The 21,748-nt window shown below is 34.8% G+C and overlaps 1 protein-coding gene across 9 annotated transcripts in view; it reads right to left on the bottom strand.

Moving 5' to 3' along the window:
• Nucleotides 1-21,748, bottom strand: part of TTBK2 (tau tubulin kinase 2) — an 83,468-nt gene that overhangs the window by 28,316 nt on the left and 33,404 nt on the right. For 7 of the 9 annotated variants that reach the window (XM_064424520.1, XM_064424519.1, XM_064424518.1 and 4 more), the window contains 6 exons: nucleotides 20,601-20,705; nucleotides 6,321-6,386; nucleotides 5,685-5,777; nucleotides 4,598-4,723; nucleotides 1,543-1,700; nucleotides 375-591 (listed from right to left, as the gene is read on the bottom strand). In XM_064424520.1, coding sequence (XP_064280590.1) covers nucleotides 375-591; nucleotides 1,543-1,700; nucleotides 4,598-4,723; nucleotides 5,685-5,777; nucleotides 6,321-6,386; nucleotides 20,601-20,705 — 765 coding nt within the window. Of the gene's footprint in view, nucleotides 1-374; nucleotides 592-1,542; nucleotides 1,701-4,597; nucleotides 4,724-5,684; nucleotides 5,778-6,320; nucleotides 6,387-6,814; nucleotides 6,943-8,182; nucleotides 8,272-20,600; nucleotides 20,706-21,748 lie in introns of those variants that run through there. The other 2 variants (XM_064424525.1, XM_064424526.1) reach the window with 2 other exon arrangements.

Genomic DNA, 21,748 nt, shown 5'->3' with positions numbered 1-21,748 from the left:
TGGAGAACATTAAAATCTTCTTTTGCACATTTAGTATCTAGCTTCTACACATGCAAGATGCAGGAAATTTGCTTTGATTTCACTCAGTGAGCAACAATGAAGATCATGTCTGAAGAAAATGAATATGAGTAAACTACAGAGTCTCAAATTATCAGCAAGCTATTAATCATAAAGACCTGATAAGTGACACAAGGCCCAAAAGCCTGTCTGTTCTTTTCATCATATAAAATATGTTATCTCTACTATAAATCATTTTCTTAGATCATTCTGGTTAATCAGTATCAGTACAACTGCCTTATTAATTATATCTTACGTGCACTACAAGAACACAAAGCTGTTCAAAGATCATCTTCACAATGCAGATTTGAAAGTACCTTAGAGATCCCCAGTTTTATTTTGTTTCTGTTTGCATCCATTTCTTCCCAAACATCTTTTTCCTGAGGACGCTGATGTCCAGGGGATCCAGGTAGTTTCTCTGGTGATACACCAACAGGAATAACATTCTCTCCATCACTGAGCTGTTCATCAGGGAATACTTCATCTGTATTTTCCCGCAGCAAATCTCCTGGGATAGGAGTGGCATTGGCAATTCTACAAAAGTAGTTTAAAAAAAATCAGAAAAATAAAAATTTTTATACTCTCATGTGTTTACAGAAATTATTTTCTATTTTAAAAGAAAGAAACAAACAAAACTTACAAAAAAGCGCACATTTCTGCAGTAAAATAAATCTTGGAAATTATTTAATATAACACCTCCAACCTCCTGGCTTTCACAATTTATTTAATTTAGGTACATAACAAAATATGTAAATAAAAAACCCCCAAACTATCACATAAAGCTGTTTTTTTGAATGTTTTTGAAGCCACTTCTGAGAAAATTTGCTAGAGTTCATGTCCAGGCTCAACTTCTCTCCTGATTCTTCTCTATGTATTATTCTATTCAAAAAAATTAATGGCACCCATAAACACTTCTTACATTCATCCATAAACACCTCCTATAGTCTTCAGTCCCCTGAGATGAGTATGGGTACTATTGAACACACCATCTTGTCCAATTTACTTCATTACAGAATGTCTCATACAACATAATAAATATTATTTCAAACATAACCAAAATCTACTTCCAAATTTCTTATAAAGATCCAGTCATTTTTCAAACTCATAAAGGAAATTGCAGCTAGAATTTTATTTCAAGATTACAGAAAACAATGGGTTTGTTTCCAGGCACTTATATTTCCAGGCACTTAAACTCAGGACACATTATTTAGTTTCACAAAATACGATTTAGCAAAGGATGGATGAGCAAATTTACATGCAATTTCCTGGAGTATTATTTTTATTGCTGTAATTTTAGGACTGCAGTGCTGATCTTTCAGGATAGTATAAACTGAAAGTCTAAAAGGGAAATACTTCAAATGCTCCCAAACCTCCCTTCCTCTATGCATTCAAACTCCTGCAGAAAAAACCTAAATTATGGAGATAATTTCCCTTTGGTAGGAAGCCCCTCTGTGGCTGCCACTGAAGAGGCTACACCGTGCATACCCAATTGCAGCCGGCGTAAGACGAGTGTGCAGCTGAGGAGTGGTTGAAGTTGTTGTTGTTGTCAGAGAGCCATCAGTTCCACTCTTCTCCCAGTCAAAAGGGTCGCTTTCAATAACCCCAAACGTTTTCATGCTGTTGTCAAACACAGACATAAGAAGCTGAAAATAAAGAAAAAAGTTAATAGGCTCCATTTTTTTTTCTAAGACACCAAATTATTAAGAAATAACATCCTCTAATACTGAAAACAACATTAAAAAGGGGTTTTTATATGAAACACTTCTCATTTTTCATAATTTTGAGGCCAAGATATACAAAATTCCATTTTATTAAAATAGAAAAAAATCCACCCACATCTAAGTTTTTAAGAGGTTTTTATGAGGCAAAGATACACCATAGACTTTTACAAAAAGACAGAAATACACACAGAGAAGCATAACTACATTGCTGCAGAATACCATACCGTGGCTCTCTAGCAGATGAAGAGAAAATAATACATTTGGTAACACCATGAAACCAAGGAAATTAATGAGGTGTAGGAAAGAACACTGATCTGCTAATTCATACCTTTCTGTATTAAGAACCACATATCATTTACTTCACATAATGCTGACATTTATACTATATAAACGTCTAAGTGTTCAATTCCCATTTTATGAAAAAGCCTTTAGAAAATTCGTGTTCATGACAGAGAAAAAAATGGCATCACTTTCCTCCCTCTGTGAAATAAACTTTATCTCATTCTAGTCACTGATGGGAAGGCTGTGTCCATAACATTCTCTAACATTTCTAAAGTTTTTTTTTTCCCCTAGAGACTAAAAATCTGGGTTTTTTTCCAATCCAGGATTCTGAAAATTTTTCCTCACTCTCCTTTGGCAACTTAAAATAGATGGAAAGTTTGGATCATTTCTCTTGTATAGAGTGGTCTCACCCAAGTAATTTTTACTCTCAAGAACCTTCTGTGTGCCACCTATCCCAGTCATTTCTGTAATCCTACTGAAGAGCATAAAGCCATAGTTCACTCTGTCCTTTATATAATGTGTTTAATTCTTCTCCTCCTCCAAACATTAAGCAGTGTCTCTGAAGTAATTTTTAAAGTCATTCTCTTTTCAATCTTTTCAACAACTTCTGCTATAAGCCAAATACAAACTCAAATGCTTATTGATAGCAGGAGGCTGAGGCAATGTATGCACAAATACCCGAAAAAAATAAACATCTGATATTGCCAAATCAAACATGGCTTCTTGGCCTAGGTGATGAACTTTTTAGACTACAAACTCTTCAAAGCAGGGATATACATACATTTGTGCTCAGTGCCCACCCATAAATACGAAGAATATAGTAGGTAGGAATAGCACCACTGCAAACACAGGTTAAGAGAGACCAGAGTTTAAAAGTGCATTCTCACTGCTCTAAATAAAACCACCTTGCTCTGGTCTAAAGCACATGAGTAAGACTCTGTTGTAAGGCTCAGGCTGCAGCTACACAACTGCAAATGTTCCATGAATAGCCACAGGACTGTAAATTACTGAGCTTTCTCTATCATGGAAAAACTCTGTCCTGGTATTGTGTTAAGTGCATGTGCTGTGTTAGATAGCAACAGACCACAGAAAAGGATTTGCAAAAATATGAATGTCTATATGCTTTATCATTCAATTCTGTAATGTAAAATGTATTTAGCAGTCTATAATCAAGGTTTCTCTATGGAACATCAAAATTTTTGCAAGAGTACTTTTCACCATACGAAAAAAAATCTGATACATCTTTATAACCAGGCACATAAAACATTGAAAACTTTCTCCTCACTTAATTGTAAACTATAGGACAAATTTCATGGAAATTTGCAATGGAGAAGAGGAAAAAAGAAATCAAAGTATTTATTTTTCAAGAATACTGAACATTTTTTGTATTTGTAACAACTTTAATATTCAATTTTTTTTCACAAAAATTGATTTGTTTTACAAATATGCAGAATCATATACCAGTATATTTATAGAAGTCCACTTACAACAGGAAATCAGTTATTCCTTGAGATTTTCAGCTCTTATTTCAATTCTTATATATCTTGATTTCTTTGTTAATCTTACCAAGCAAAGTAGAGTTGCTCTTATCAAAGTTACAATTCCAGAATTAGTCAGATTTATTTATTCAGTTAAACGAATTACACTTGGAACAACAACAGAAACTCATTCCTTCTGATTTCACTGATTTGGGGAGTTGAACAAAGGCACAGAGGCAGACAGGTCCTGCAAGTGGGAAGCAGGAATGCATGTTTCTGGGAGCCAGAGGAAGGCACACAGGGACAGCTTATCAAGGTGTGCAGTTTGATCAGTGCAACCTCTCACAGTGTGCGAGGCAGAAAAAACTCTCAAGTCTCTCCCTCCCTGCTTTTTCTGAGCACTCCTCTGCTGCTTCACAAACTGGGAAAAAGTTCTGCATTTATTTATTGTTTAATCCTAGGTCAACACTGAGTGAGTTAAGACACATTCTACAGTGTATCCTCTCAGCACATACCACCTTACCACTGGGCAGAGGCTGTCCATTTCAGCAGGCAATACTCTCTTCAACAAAGAAAGAACTCTTTGTTTCTCTTAAACAAAGAAAAATGACTGGTCTTCTGTGATCTCTGTACACAATACTTCAGTTTTGAAAACACAGCATGAATGTATGTTGTGCTCTAGCTGTAGGTGCTGAGTTCCAGACTGGAAAACCGCCAGAATGACAATCCCTGAGAGAACAATCTGATCAATTAACTTACGGAGCACGTACTAGAGGCTGTGATAGTAGGATAACTCCCAATACTAACAGAATATTGACTGAAAAACAGGTGTCAATTATTTTTAGAAATTTAACAGCCTTACACTTCCCAAACGAAAAAAATAACATGTTTGAACCATAGAGTTTCCGTGGCACTAAATGGTCATAAAATTAACTTTGTGGTGGCACAAACCATAATAACTATTAAGATTACACAATGAAATCAAAGTAAATTGGAGATGAAACAGCATAAAATTCCCTTCTTTATAAGACAGAAAGACAAAATAGTACAAGTGTTTACCTGGTAATCAGGCTTTGTGAAGTAATCCAAATTAGAAATGTGATCCAGAAAGACGTTGAATTCTTGAGGAAGATGTTTCAACATAAGTCTGTGTTCATACCTTTCTTTAATGGAGCCCACTTGCTCCTAGGAGTAAGTAACACAACAAACATTGGCACATCTTCCTTCTCTGTTACAACACACTCAGGTTCTCTGCTACAGCCATTCAATACACTGCTAGCCAGAGAGATGGGGCACTACATTACCCTGAATGGCACTGAAAAAGGCCATTCTACACCAGAGAGCAAGATAGGAGACTCTGGTTTTGGCCTCAGTACACTAGCAAAATAACGTACAAACTTCAAATTCAATACGAAAAGCCATTTAGTTTTCTACTGTGCTTGTGTTGTTTGTGTTGTCTGTTTGAATGCTGACTGATACGAAGAGCTGTCACTAAATGCTCCAACCCTTTCTAATAGTATGTTTTAAAGATTTGAATGTCTTGTTGCATCACATCAAGTTCAGTCACTTTTTGATGTATATTCAGTCATGTAAGATGCATAAATCCAAACCAAAAAGGAGATGCTATACAGCACACTGTTATCTACCAATACATAAACCACATCAGAGAGCAACCTGGTTTCAGTATGATTTCAAAGGAAGTTGCAAGAAGTAATACCAGGCTGATTAGATATTTTCTTTGCATACTTCACCTATGACATATGACTAAAGGCACTACTGCATATTGCCCAATCCACTTTTGGTCACCAGCAAACAAGAAATACCTATTTCACAAATAATCAAAAGCGTGTGATAGCTGAAATAAAGTACTCAAGTGATAAAAGGAATAATGAAGTAAGTGGCAAATATACACTTCTGCCCTTTACAATAATTTCAGTCTAAAAGTATAACCTCCTTTTTTCCTAGAACACAGTAAAATTTGATTGCTTTTTATACCATGACACTAGTCACAAGAACTAATACTAGAAAACACTGGAAAATGTAATGTTAAAATTAATTAATGATTCTAAGGGGAATCTTTATCACAGCATTTCCCTGGAATCTAGAAGTAAACCTCCCTTATGCTCTGTTTCACCTCTAGCTTTACCTTATCTTTTATTTTTCTCCAAGGCAGCTGCCCAACCACAAATTCCACCAACATGTAGAAGAGAGACCAGAGGTCATCATGCCGACCCATTTCCTGTTAAAGGAAGTATGATTTTAAAGCATATTACAAATACCTAAACAAATGGGAAGATAAGTTCTTTACTGCTCAAAACTTAAATTATTATATAAAATTTAATACAACCTATGCTGCAAAACAAGTTAATTAAATCAAGTGTCTATTTTAAGGAGAAACATACAAGTAAAACTTCCACAGAAGACATAGAGAAATAAAATTAAAGTTGAAGTGTGTTAAAATAACACACTTCTTTAGAGTATGATGTTAAGAAAACATACTGAGCCTTATGTACCTCATAAAACTCGGTAGCTTCACTTTTTAACTTATTAACTTGCAAGTAATTGAACACTAAAGGTAAGTATTAGAATCACTATTATTTGTACAATAACTTTTTTATCCTCAACTACTGTAAATTACATTATCCTTTCACAAAATTTATAGCTGCTAATTTCTAGATAACAAATGCATAGATAAGAATACAAAAAAGGAAATGAATAGTAACTGTGTTGCTGACTGCTTCCAGCTGCATGAGATGGTTTTGATGCAGACTGTGATACTCACTCTGTTTCTATGAGCGTTGATTGATGCGTATCGTACCGTTCCTCGAAAGCCAGCAACAGCTCGTGGCTGTCAGAGAACAGGAAAGAGACTCATTGTCAGAAGGAAACCCACTGACTACTGAACTTGGCATCTACAAAGTGAGTACAGAGCCACAACATATCTCTTTTGAGATTTTATTTCAGTTTACTGTTCTGCTACAAGTTCTCAGTGGAAATTCAAGTGGGCACTAACTGGCTGACCAATAAAAACCAAAGGCTGCACTAGAGACACCAATTTAAAATATTTCTTTCTCTTCCAGTTTCTGAAAACCAGCATTTCTTCCCTGATACTCTAGATATCTTGTGATCATAAGTCAATTGATGTATTATAATCAGAAAATATATTTTCCCATCCTTTTATTCAAATAAAAGCATTACAGAAGGAATTATATAATTAATGACAGTCATAATTAGTAGATATTTAGTTTTTAAAAAATCAAACTGTGATATTATTACTTTGCCTGAGAGAGATATCCAATCCAGGCTACGCGCTTAACTAATCATTATATATAGACAAAACTGCCAGGACTATTCCATTTGCTTTCTTTTATGCAGTCTTATCTTCCCAGTAAAGGGTTGTTTTTGTTTCCTGTAACAATGACCATAAGAAGCTTGAATTATCTACCTCACATCTGACTTGTACTTAGAGAGGTATTGGTGATCTGTCTGCTTTCCCAAGACTCATGACAATTTTGAAGATTTTTTTTTAAAATTTGCACAATACATTAAAAGGTCTGGTTTGATATACACACAAAGATAATCACAATACATAATTGATACCTTATTAAGAGAAAACACTTTCACCTCTCTCTACCTAAATATACAGGTATAATTTTTTCTTATCCACCAACAGATGCTATACAGAGGTATCATTTAAATAAATCAGGAACTGCCATTATTGTCAATAAATCTAATTATTGAATCCAGCAGAATTATGCAACAACATCTTTAAAAAATTATTCAACAGCCCATATAATCAATATCTGCTAGAGTAGTACGAGAGCTGAACCAGTGTTAGTTAAGGCAGAGAATATTTTCTAGGGTGTTCTTAACATGAAGAGGAACTCAAATGATATTCCACAGATCTTAGACTTTACACATCATTATACAGTTTAAGTGGTGCTCAGAACACATTTCATGTTCAGACAGGACAGACTCAACTGTCTGTCTGCCTTATCTTTAATTTTATATCATATTCCACACTGAACATTACCCTGAAATGAAACATTACACTGTAGTTGCAGAAATTTCACAGGACCATGCAATTAGAAAAAGAATAGCTCAAAATGCTTTAAAACTGATAAATGTTAGGAGAAACATTTTTTTTTTTAAAGCACTTAAATCTCTTTAGTAGTTCTGCAGGTTGGTAAATCATCCAACTAAGAGTAATACAGCATCACTGCCAAGACAATGAAAATACATATAAATTTCAAAAACTATGTAGTTTAATGAATAGTATTTTCTCAGGAGGGCACTGAGAGCTTAACTTTAAAACAGTTGCAAATACAAATTCCACAAATCTCAAGAGGATATAGTTTCAGAAGATGAAACCAAATGTTTGCTGTCTTTTGCCTCTGGCATGAGTGTTAAAAAGGAAGGACTATATTCAGTTTTACTTAGTTAAATATTTCTGTTCTTCTGAGCATAATGGAAAATATGAAACCCAGGATGAAATGCCACTTTCATTTCTAGCATCACAACTTCAATTTCTACTTAACAGCTAAGACAGAAATGCTTTGGTTGCTGGACAAAGAGAAAAATACTAAGAAATGTCATATTATAACTAAATTATCCCATTCAGTTTACAAAAACTAAAAATCTGACCTATTCCACTTCTGTCCTGGGGAAGAAATGTCCTTATGAGGAAATTCATTGTGTACCAATTCAAATGCTTTTGAATGTTAAAGTCACAGTCATCCTTATCTGCCCTAACATGATTTCAATTATCTGAGAATCACCTGGATGGGAATGAAAGAAAAAGGAAAAAAAATAAAGCATGAATATTGTTTCTATCTATGAGCTTATCATGAAGTAAATTCTGAATTCTTTATTCCAGCAAGGACATCTAAAGCCTTTCATTATCTCTTGCCTTAAAGTATAGTTTCTATAATTGGAAGTAAAAGCATATGTCACTCTGTTATATTTCAAGATGCAATAAAACACCTTTTAGTAATGCAGCTAGTCACTATTCAATAGCAGTATTACAATGGCACACAACAATAATAAAATAATTCTACCATGTCTCTCTTGACATAAGTGATGCTCTGTAGGTCAAATCAAGTTTGCCTAATTCAGAACAGAACTTATAAACTTCTGAGCATTTGCATAACTTCTGAAACTGTTTCAGAACTTTTCATGCATCTCACATCTCATGTAGCCAAAGAAAAATACTAAATCCTTCAAATTGAAGTTAAAAAATATTTTGAAGATACATGCAGATGAATCAAGCAGATCCAAAGACTACAATGAATTTTTCTAATTATAAAGGTACTTCCTTAATGTAACATCAGTGTTTTTTGGAGGTGTTGCTGCCCTGAAAACATCTGGCAATGTCTCAGATAATCTACATGCAGGAAATCAGCTATTTCTACTAAGCACACAACTTTCAGACTTTCGAGAGACACTATGCTTACAAACCTATGAATGTTGCTTTTTTAGAGTGGATGTGGAGGAGGCAAATCACTCTCCTTAGCTCAATTCAGTGTCTCTAGATAAATGCTCTGTGTTTATTGGTTGAGGCAACATTGGGAAGGTTACACAGAGCAAAAAAGTTAACTTATTACTGCAGTCACAGAATCTAGAAAATCAACATGAAAAAAAAATCAATACATTATATCTGAGACATACCATGGTTCTCCCAGTCAATCAGGCCATGACTGAGTATTCCCAAGTGTCTAGGTTTTGCACTGAGAAGCCAGTGTTGCCTTTAGAGTAGGGCTCAAAAGCCATAGGGGATGGGTAGACCTATGTTACCCCTATTTTCCTTTCTTAAAGTCAGAATTCTCCTTTTTTATCTTTTCCCTCGAAAAAAAGCTAATTTCTTAGTTCAAATTCCACCAGAAATCTATTTCCATGATTGGAACTACACACAGTTTCAATTCTTTGAAACCCTTTCTCATAGCTTCAACAATTCATATTCCAATCCTCCCCCCTTTCATCATATGGACTTTGCAGTCTAATGTAATACCTAGCACATGTTAGCACCAGTTTAAAACAAATGAAAATCTCAGGGATCAGTTGAGTAAGGAAAGAACAGGCAGTTGAAATACAATTGCCATTACAATATATTACAGTTCTCCACTGGTTTTCACTGCATATAAGCTCTTCAAACCCACACTTTCATCTATCTTAAAATCCACATCAGACACTAATAACTGAGTATATGCACTTAGAACTTTTCATCAACCCATCTCCTGCTAGTTGTTGGTATGACACATTCCTTGGCCTCAGACATACCTAAACAAATATTGTGATTTCCAAAAACTGCAGCTATCTGATCCTATGCTACCTAGTTCCAGCAGAAGCTGAGTAACAAGGTAAGTTAACAACTAACAATACAATTAAATTTTGCTATTGTGAATTCTAATAGACATGTGACAAAGGAAAATTTATCTTCTACTGCATGTGCTATAAAAAGCAACACTATCTCTAAGACAGCAGTATTTGATACACAAAACATCTCCTGAACTACTCAGTTTTCAGTCTGGAGTACTCAGCCAATGTGATGCATGAGCTAAAGACTACAGTCGTTCCAAAGCTGATTTATGAGCAGACAACAAGTCTGGTGGGCTGAAGAGGGTAACAACCTATTAATGTCTGTCACAAACCTAAACTTACTGCACTGAAAAATCACACAAGATAAGTCTGCCACGTGTATGTTTGCTTTGCTCCCCACAATCTTTCTTCTTTCTCTTATTCCAGGAGCTGAAGCAGAGATTACTGTAAAAAGACTAGCTATATAAACCAGCTACACTTTGGCAAATAATTTCCCCACGGAGGAGAATATTGGTTTTTTTTATCTCTTTAGGTAAAAATTTTACAGTTGTTCTGCACTTAGTAGACTGAAGAATTGAGACCTTAATTTTTTTATGTTTTCTACTTATTTTTTATGTTTTGTACATATCTAATTTATTATTTATAATGATAATACCATATATTAAAGAAATAGGCTGTTTCAGTAGTAGGCTTATTTCAACTATGGATGGAAAGCAAAAAGTCTCAAGGAAGCTAATGTATATACATGTACCTTCTTTCCAATTCTTTTCCCTACTCCACAGGATGGGGGAAATGAGCAAGAGGCTCTGTGGTACTTGGTTGCCAGCTGAGATTAAACCACAATAAAATAACACATTTTCTTCCTTTTAATTTATTCAAACTATTTTTTCATAACTCAGCAGAGAATTTAGTCCCTAGCCCAGAAAGAATTGGAAACCAGACCTTCTGGTTTGATTTTCAATTGCTTCTATTTTCACCAGAAAACAAATTTTACTGGACCAAACCATCTGTCTTTCCACGACAATAACTTTTATTTTCAAACAAATAGGACAGCTCTCAAAGACTTTCAGTTCCTGCAAATTTAATGAAAATTGGTGATTAAAGACAGAACCCAAATTAGTACACTGACACAGAGACAGATAGTTAAAATTCAATTAAAATGGCTCACATCCATCTTAACAGACACCAGTCAGCTGGTCAACCAGCATTAGTTTTAGATGGCATGTAAATACAAGCCGAATCCCAAAAGTGCAACTAGGTACTGATCAGAAAGCTAATCTGTAGTATGAAGCTGAAAATACTAAGAAATTTGGAGGGCATAAGGGTAGCAGTACACAAAGTAATAGAAAAACTGTAAGTTTCACCATTCGTAGAATAATTTATTTCAAAACTAAAATCAAATATCACTAGATTTTTTTTTTTTTATCAGGCCGTTACAGCCCATTCCCCTGAGCATCTATTAGCTCTACAGAAAATAAAGGAACTGCTGAATCAGAATATAGAGCAGCTATAAGAACCTTTCAGAATGTCTAATTTAAATTTCTAAGTTAAATTGTTTAATGATTGTTTGGATATGATACCAGTGTGCTGCACACAACAGGAAAGGAGGAAAAAACCAATATATCCTAACAAAGCATTCTATCATCATAATTTTTCATATCTCAGCTATTAATCAAACTGTTTCTTCAGGCAGGATATCATGTACTCGGTTCTATTTTTCACCCCAAAACCCGAAACTCCAGGCCATAAAGAATCTTCCTCTCAAATATAAACACACAGGTTTTTCTTAAGTTTTTGGTTTAATTATTTAATTCCAAGATTATTCCACTGAGGTGTTAAAAAAATTCAAAACAAAGTCACACTGCATGAAATTCACATATCCATTCTACTTTTGTCACCAAGTCAATTCATAATGCTCTACTTTTCATCTTTTGCATTAATTCACCTTTACTACCACACACACAAGACACCAGCAGGCTGTCTCTGTAATGCTGGTTTCCTTCATTACTCTGTCAGTAATGCAAGCAAACTTGCAATCAATCATGTTCAGTGGATACTGAAAATGCTACTTATATACACTATAAGCTTGTGCCCTTAATAATCTTCCTCTATGTCCTTGAAGGAGGTTTTAGCAGGCAATAATTAATGGTACACCGGCAGGTGTAACACTGCTGTACCGTCACAGCTGCACACGTCTGTCACTGGTAGGTGTTATTACAGCTATGCATTACTTAAAAAACCTTTGAAACCCAGCAGTCTAACAGTTATTTTAGTCTCTCTATTGAAAATAATGTCTCCACTAACCTCACCAAACTAACTCCTATCTCTTGCCTATCAAAGCAATACTAATTCAGAAATGGAACCTCAAATGACTGTCATAATTTTTCCAACTTATGCACACTGCTTATAAATCAACATTACTCAAATAAATTCAAAGATGTACATATTAAATGTTTTAAATATTTGTTTGCTTATGATTTCTTGTTCATTCTATGCCTTTCTGTTGATTTATAGAGAGTTCAGTACAAATGTACTATGTATTTTTCATGCTTTACAATCCCAGCTGTTGCATCTTCACATGAAGTGCTGAAGAGAAGCAGAGAGGCCATTGAGAAGGCTGGTCTCAAAACACATGATTAAGGTACCTATCCTATCTCTGCAGACAGTTGGTAACAATGAAAAATTGGACATAGTTTTGCTTTGTTAGGAAGAAATTCTTTTCTCAGAGGGTGGTGAAGCACTGGAACTGGTTGTCCAGAGAGGCTGTAGATGCCCCATCACGGGAAGTGTTCAAGCCCAGTTTGGATATGCCTTGAGCAACCTGGTCTAGACAAGGGAGCGGGAGCCGGGTGGTCTTTAAGGTCCCTTTCAACCCAAAGCATTGTACAATTCTATGTGCTCAGTACTTTTTCTCATTATGCCTTTGTTAGAAAAAGAATGAAGAAACTAATAAAAAAAAATATTTTAGGATTGCCCAGTTACAGACATTTGATCCTGGGAAATTCTAATGCCAAATTTCAGCACATACAGGTCTTTGCTTTGTAAGCATTGCTGCAGAGGTGTCCAATACATCATGCATAGCTTCCATGCAATTGCTGAGGAGGAAAAGTAATTTTTTGTCACAGTTTTGTTCCAAACAATTATGTTGCAAGCTAATGGTGTATTCACTTTAAGAGACAACTTATAAAACATCACCTTTGAAGTATATCAATGTCTAAAAGCCTCAGCGAAAAACTTATCAACATATGTTTTTCAAAAAGCTCTGAGGAAAATGAAAATATTTCAAGAGGAAAAATAAATACTCTGTTCCTTGTTTAGGTGTACACATGTAATCCTCAGCTAATCATGTCCTTCTGTAATGCACTGTTCAGCACTGAGAGAGGCCATTACTGAGAAGAGATAACATAAGGTAAATGCCAGCGACAAAATGCTTCTCAACAGGATGAAAGAGCGACTGAACAGTGCATTTAACAAAATGACATGCACCATTACCCTGCAGCACAGGGCTTTCAACAGTTTAGTCAGGTATGGAAGAGAGGCCTGTTTAGGACAGTGGACGTATCTGAGCCAATTATTTATTATACTCATGATACAGTGCCCTAAGACATCAAACAGCTCCCTGTACTATTTAATTATTTTCCATGAAATCCACTGCCATTTAATACTGTGCTCATAAACATGTCCTAGTTGTCCTTGGACTTTGCTTTAACCTGTGTCACTCAAAACAGAGGTGTGTCAAGGAACTGCTGAAGAAACAGTATCTTAGTGCTCCTTAACTAAAACCAAAACCAGATCAATTTCACAATTTTCTGCAGATGAGGTGCTGCCAATCATTTAAACTTAATGGGTGGTCTCATTTCATTCCAAATTTTATTCTGAATGCTATGTTTAGTAACTATTCTTGAACAACACCCAGTATACAGATTCTTATTTATAATAAATTCACACAGCCAAGGGATTATTCAGTAGTTACCAGCACAAATTCTAAATCATGAAGATCACTGGAGCAAACAAATAAAAAAACCTGCACCAGTTTTAGTCAACACTATTTGTAGACCACTTCTGAGTCTTACTTTTAAAGTTGTATCAGTGTTTGCTATAATAGCATTTACTTGAAAAGGAGATTGAGAACTTTAAACAGTCCATGGGTCCAAATGGCCTTCAAAGAAGACAAAAGACTTGCAGTGACCATTTTGTTTACGTCAGTGTAGCTTCACTATCACTCTTTTCATTCTTAAAACTATCTCACTCCTTTTCCCCATCATAAAAAGCATTTAATGGATATAGCTTCCACTATTTCAACACCATAAAAACACTGTTCTCTTCCAAATACAGAAATTAACAATCTGCAATTCTTCTGCCAAAATGACAGGTCAGGCAGAATAACATAGAAGTATTCTCTACACTTCCTCAGCAATCTAGATAATCCAGAATCTTACTAGAAGAAACATCCATGCAATTCAAATTTATAACCATTCCTAAATTTTCACAAATAAAAAACCAAATCAAAAATACAGTATATAAGAAATGTATACCTTCTGTCCCTGTATGTAATTGAAGTACAATAGACTTCCAAAGCTTTCAAAATTGATATAACACTCTGCTTTTTTATCTACCAATACATGTTTGTGAAGTATTCTGTGCAGGATTGTTTTGGGTTGTTTATTCATTTGTTTATTTGTTTCTGGGAGGGAGGGGGGGTGTTCCATCATTTTATTGGTTCTTTGTTTTGGTTTTGTGTTTGTTTGTTTTTTTAAAGTATTCAGCTTCTTATACTACATTTCTAGGACACCACCTGTACCTTAAAGTGAAACTTGAAGATAAAACCTCATTCGCTGGAAAATCCTCAGAGCCTGAGGGCACTGATGAAAGGCCCTTAGCTGATTTGTACAGAAACACCTGATATGGAATAATATGTGCATTGTTTGATGTGAACAGATTTGTAACTGCTTCCCTAGACAATAAAAAATCTAGACATTTGCATTCACAATTGCTTTCACAGCATTTTTCTAAGGGTCAGACTGTACAGCAGCTGCTGTATCTTCTGCTTTAGCAGAAGTCAAAGACAATTTTTGTCACTGACAGGTCACGAGTAAAGAGCATGTGTAGTGCCTCAGAAAATTCTGGAGGATACTCTGTCGACTTTAGATTTTAATATTTCTGTTAATCTTCAGAGTAAATAAATACTCTAAAATACTTTAAATCTATTTATTGTTAAAATAATGTAATTTTCATTTTTTACTTGTTTTCAAATAAATGCAGGAAAATTTAGACACTTGAAAATAAGGTCATGGTAAAATATCATATGACAATGAGAACTCTGATGAAGCTCTTAATTTTATTTAAATAACCACTGAAGAATGACCTAAAATGTAGTCACTGGGAAGAGCAGAAGAAAGGTGGGGAGATGGGGGGATGCAGTCATAGGGTAGCTCTCGCCTTGACCTAAAAAGTCTTACGTATCAAAAATACAACAATTTCACAATCAAAACATTCTCCTCTGAATACATTTCAACCTGCTAGTCACGATACTCTCAGTAAAGGAATCCCACATTCCAAACTAAATACCAAATTTGGCAGAAAGTAATTTTCTCCTTCAATTATCTTTGCTGAGTCCAAATCATCAGATTCAGGGGACTGGCTGTTTATCTCAACAATTATTTAGCTTGCCAGTCAGTAAGACCTGTATACTGAGTAGAAAAGCACTGATGTTTTAGATGAAAAGGTTTTATCTAAATGGCACCTTCTTATGCATAGGGTTTTAATTCTGTTACTCCCGATCTTTTTCACCTCAGCTTGCATATATGTTATACTATCTTCTTTGCAAAACAAATAAAATTCACTAATTTATAATTTGCAATCCACATTAAAAAAAGACCACAAAACTCAGGCGTGTGATAATACATGATGGTTGAATTTATGGATTTTTAAAGAATTATTGCCTAAAATTATTTTTAAAGGTTAATCTTTTTAACAGCAAAGACTAATGGCTTATTCTTTTATTTTGTTTTGCTTTCTTTGTATTAAATTTAATAGTACCTCAGAAAACAGTTGTGGTTAAGGTTCCCTTTAAAACAGGAGTGATGACAACTGCCTAAGAGCTGGCTGCAGTACTGATGATGTTAAGAATGCAAATGTCCTTTGCATTTTGTCCCTCAAGGTTTTCTATTTCTGTACCACAGCTGACACCCTCACTTTCCATTTTCAGCATGTAAACAGAGACATGGAAATTGATGGCTGCATGAAGTTAGGTTTACATGCAAAAAGAATCATTTATTCTTCATCTGCCTTAAAAACCAAAAATATGCTAGTACTTACTTCAGCTATCTCTAAGACAATAGCAAACAAAATGTTAGGTACTACACCCTCAAAAAGCAATAAACAGCAGACTATGAATCTCATAAATATACTAAATTTGCATCCTGCTAAATATATTTGTTTGATGATTAGAGTATCCCTACAATTAAATTCTAATTACCCTGCTTTTCAGTAATCAATTCTTATCTACACCATTAATTCATTTATTGGCTTCCTCTCTCCAGCAATTTATTTGCTTGCCTGTGCTTCATCCTTCCTTCTTTTAACAGCATACATAATCCCCAACAGTTTTTGTTCCTCCCACACTCAATTTGCTCTCTTCTGATATTTTCTATCCCCAGAGAAGGCTCCTCCCACCAATTAGTAGTCCCTTACCAACCTCCATTCTATAAATTAATTTTACATGTACCCCAAATACCTGCATCCTAGCATTGTCCCCACCATGTAGAATCAGAAGCTGTTACTGTTCATTCATCTTTCACAAACATACAAAATACAACAAATGTTTGTTTCTGATTTTTAAGTTTTAGTCAGGTAATAGCATCAGATCATACAACTTAATAAACTGCAACTCCTCACTACTCTTTTCAACATGTTTATACATTTTACAAATATCTTGTTACTGAATACAATAGACATATCCATCTCTCCTTGAAGTCAGCTCCTCATAAGCATAGTCATTCAGACAGCTAGAAGACAGGGCAACTTTGGTAAAATCGATCCATGTCAAAATTAGCAGACAAAAATGTTTTATTTTACTATAGTAATTCTGAGAGAGAACTATCTGTAGCACGAAAAAGTGTGCAAAGCCTGGTTTTTGCTTTATGTTTTTCTTTCACTTTTGAAGATTCACATAGACCACTATAGTAAAATGATACTACAAGAAGAAAACTGCAACTATAACAAATTAATTTTAAGGCTAATATCTGGAACAAGTGGGAAAATGTCTCTGCTAACTAAATAACCCAAGAGAATGTAAAACCCCTGGATCCTTCAGATGAGCAATAAAGGCATTTCCTTTTGACATTATGCTCAGACACTGGGGCAGACTAATAAGGCTTGAACATGCTTTCATTACGTACAATTGTCCCTCAAAATACTCCTTCCTGTAATTTCCTGAAATTACCTTTTACCCCTCTTTATTAAGAGGGACAATATTTTCCTATAAGGAAAAAGCTAGATTTGAAATTACAGTCCCAATAAATAATTAAAGAATACCAAAAAGGACTAGTCCTTTTCTAACAGTTGTTGTATTACATTTTTAACCAATTTTATCCCGTTTCACCAGCTTTACAACAGATTACTATCTACACAGTGGATGTGTAAAAATAAGCTTAGAGCACTGAATCCCCTTTGTAGGGAAGAGGAGGAAAGAGAAAAAAAGAGAGCTACAATATCGTGGAGATATATTATTTCAATTTTTTCTGAAAAAGAGTTCTGATATTGCTGGATGAGGAAATTCTGCAGTTCTAGAGAGACGCTATTTCAGCTACCTTAGTTGCAGTGTGTGAAAAGATTGTATTAAAAAGCAAAAAAGGCAAGGACAGAAGTACCAGGGAAATCTGGAAAAAGAAAGAAGAAATTTGATACTAGGTTTTACAAACAGAAAATATTTTTCTATGTTTACAGCAATTTATATCCACTTTAAAAAGCTCATTGAACTCCTTCACTCTTTAACTCCATGCCATTCTTGGTATTGAAAGTTTGGGTCAGACGGAATGGATGACCCAAACAACACATCATTGTCTAGGCCCCCAGGTTAATCTGTGAAGAAAACCTAACTGATGATTCCCAAGAGGTATCTGTTTCCCTTCTGAATTGTGTCCCTCAGTTATGTAAAAATCAGTGCATCCTGCAGCAGCAGTTCACATGAAGACTGCTGTTGCTTACTGACTTCAAAAACTTACACTTTTCATGAGGAAGGGACTCTGATGGATAGAAAAATGTGAGAAAGGTGGCATTAACACTTACTAAGAAGCAATTACTTAGATTCTGTCTTATTCTTGGTGGATAAGTTACAATATATGTCCTTGACTTTTTTTTTTTCCTCTCAAAATCAGTTTTACTGTCATCGGGCTGCTGCAAGCCAAAGGTGATTGTAGATAACCTAATCCAAGGGTGCAAAATTATGCTAATGTAAATCCCATGGAGGAAAAAAACCCAATGAAATACACTCATAATGCTGGCCCTTCAGTTCTTCATACATATAGTCCATATGTGACACTTCAAAATGCAATGAAAAACACAGTAAGCACTATGAGTACTGAAAATATTTTTTCTTTAAATATTACTTTCTGAAAAGCTTTTTATATTAAAACTGAATTTTTCAAAACAAGATTTAGATAGAAGCAGGTACTGCTGAATGGACTCCCTAGGAAAATGGTTTTAATGTTGCTAAATCACTACAGAGTCTGACATTAAGGTGGGTAGTACAAAGATGAACAACATCTCTGAAAACAACACTGAGATGTTTTAGGAAATGAGAGGCATGACATGCAACTCTGGGGAAACCTTATGTACAGAAAAATGGCATGGAATTAATTTGGATCATCTCAAGAAAGGATTTCTTGTTCTAAGTTCTCTGCCTTGACCATTCTTTCAGTTAAGAAGTCTAAGGAGACTCCATAATTCTTCAGGAAGTGAATAAACTAACAAGAAATCCTCCCTCCAAACCTGTCTATAACAAACAACTAACAACAGCCTGCTGTGGCTTAACCCCAGCCAGCAACCAAGCCCCACTCAGCCACCCACCCACTCCCCAACAGCAAGACAGGTAAAAGTCAGAAACATCCTGGTTTGAGATAAAGACAATAAAACAGGGAAAGCAAAACTAGGGTTATAAAAAGTTAATAGTCACCAAGCCAACCTTAACTATAGAGCATGTTTTTATGAAGAGAGTATTATGCTTTTGAAGAACATGCTTTTGCATTGTCCTGCATTACATGCAACACCTGCAGAAGAAAGCTAATGAAGCTTAAAAGGACAGCCTTAAGGAGAAGCACATAGCACATTTAGTGATAATATGAATAAATACTCTTAGTAAGCAAGGCCAACAGTTTGGCTGCTTGCTATTCAAGAACCATTTCTAACTAACAAACCATTTGCATGCAAACAAAACCACTATCTTTTTCCCTACCATCACTGCACTCTACAAATATTGATTACAGTGTCAAAAACTTCTAAACAATTTCAACTGAAGAATTACTTCAGTTATATTGTAGGGCACTGCAATGAAAAACAAAAGGTGAGAGGTAGTTTTTACAAAAGAAAGAATATCAAAAATATTGAATTTTCTGTTATAATTTATTTTTTCTAGAAGTGTTACCTTTGGTGTGTTTATACAGCCAAGACAGAATCTTGGGAATTATTTTCTATTTGAAATTAGAGGTCAGTTCAAAAAACATTATAAGCAGCCAAACATACAGAACACAACATGAACAGTGAGAAATTAAAAAAAAAAACCAAACTATTTAAAATGTTTATCTCACCTTTCCAACAGCAGCAGGCACTCTGTTGGTCTCCTCTGCTCTTTGCTTTCATTGCAGTGTCCAGCATTACAGCTGAACCCCACTAATCCACCTTACCAATTCACATATCTCATAATCTGCACACAAAAATCTGCCACTTTTCAACTTTTTAAGCAAAATAAGAGTGAAAATCCTGAAACCAAGGTGGCTTCTACTACTCAATTTGCATCATATTTATAAATATTTATAAACGTAAATTAAACTAACTTAATAAAGAAAATGTTTCTTGTAAACATTACCATGTACAATGGGCACTGACTTGCTCATTTTCAAACTTTGGAATTAACAAAACTAACTGCCCACCTGTGAATTAGGGAGGCTCTACTTGCCTAAAATTTTAATTTCTTCATTGATATGCTTTCACCTACAATCTTCTTCAGATTGCATTGCATTGGCAATACAAGAACTACACTATATTATATAAGAGCACATAAATAAGTGTCCTATCACTGTTTTAGTTATTCAGACTTTCTCTTTCAGATTATATGCATTCAGTTTAGTGTCTGATTTTACATTTTCTCCTCATTTTTTTGTTGTTGTTGGGTTTTGGGGTTTTTTTAAATGCAATACAAAACAGCAAGTGAAATTCAGCTCTGGTATATTTTTCTGATATTTAATGAAGACCTATTTATCACTTGATTTTCCAAACCAAATAAGAGATTATCCCAAAATATCTTAGATGTACACCTCTGTCTCAAGCCAAAAACCAGAAACCTGACTCATTCCCTACTGCCAATCTTTAAACATAATTAATAAATCACATGGCATTTCTGATCTGGGATGGTGTTTGTCAAGCTTACAACAGTTACCAGTTTGATGCAACTCCCACACTTCTCCAGAAGAAAATACAGCATACTACCACATTCAAGAATTTGGGTTTCAACTGTGAAAAAAAATCTTACTGGTCTGACATCCCCACATGAGTTGGTAAATTGCCGTGCTAAGCCGAAATCCAGCATAAAACACTTCCTACAGGTGCTTGGAAAACGTCCCATTGCAAAGTTTGACTAGGAAGAAAAAGAAATACAGACAGATAACAGATGAATACACACAAGTGTCAGTATGTTCCACAACCATAAAATTGATATTCTATTTCTCTATCCTTCCTTCCATGTTTTCACTTGTACTGAACTCCCAATAAATTTGAAGAAAATGTTATTAAGAGAAACAGGCATCCAAGTTAGCATATCAGAACAGAGGCCTATATTGTCCAAAGAGATTGTCATCTTACTTTATTATGTAGAATATATTACTTTTTAGCAAGAATTTTCCAATCATGTCACCTACTCACAGAATTTCAGTATTGCCTAATTGGTCATAAGGAAAACAAACAGCCAAGGAGCTCAGCACAAAGCACAGTTAGCTCCAGCTGATTTTTTCTCACCAATTTCTCTGGACATTCACTGCCTCTATTCTCTTTTCCTATTAAATGAAGGCTTAAATGGGGATGGGTCAGGGAGAACATAAGTTTTATAAAAAGTTGCCAGGAAGAAGTGATGCAAACGAAATTTTCCTAATGTACAGAAACTTCTTGGACGTTTTATGTAAGCATCATTTGGCTGACAGGAAACTTAGCAACATATGTCAGATATAACAAACCAGATTTTCATCTACTGAAAACACAAAGATTTGCTTATTTTTTCCTCATTTACAAATTCTGACAGTTCAGCGTTCTAATGATATTTGTCATACAGAGCATTATCAAAAACAGGTGATTGAATTTCAGGAATAAATTCAAAGAAAAATAGAAAATAGTAAGAACAAAAGCATGATACTATCAGGAAGGCACTCTCCTCATACTAACCTATTAACAATAGAATTTCACAATAAAAATAGTTTTCTCATACAGTCTGTTTTTCATTTTCGTGTTTGCTGGAAATATATTAAATACATAAAAACTGCTATTGAAGGACTTATCAACACACTCTACAGTTAGTATCTATTCTTTTGGATTTATTATATCACAGTATTAATTGCCATTAGTCAAGGAATTATGTAATATCTCATGGCAAATACTCTTGGTTACATGATGGTAAAGATAAGGGATGGA

This window comes from Passer domesticus, chromosome 6 (assembly GCF_036417665.1).
Source record: "Passer domesticus isolate bPasDom1 chromosome 6, bPasDom1.hap1, whole genome shotgun sequence".
Classification (NCBI taxonomy): Eukaryota; Metazoa; Chordata; class Aves; order Passeriformes; family Passeridae; genus Passer; species Passer domesticus.
This window is presented reverse-complemented; position numbering and strand designations above follow the sequence as displayed.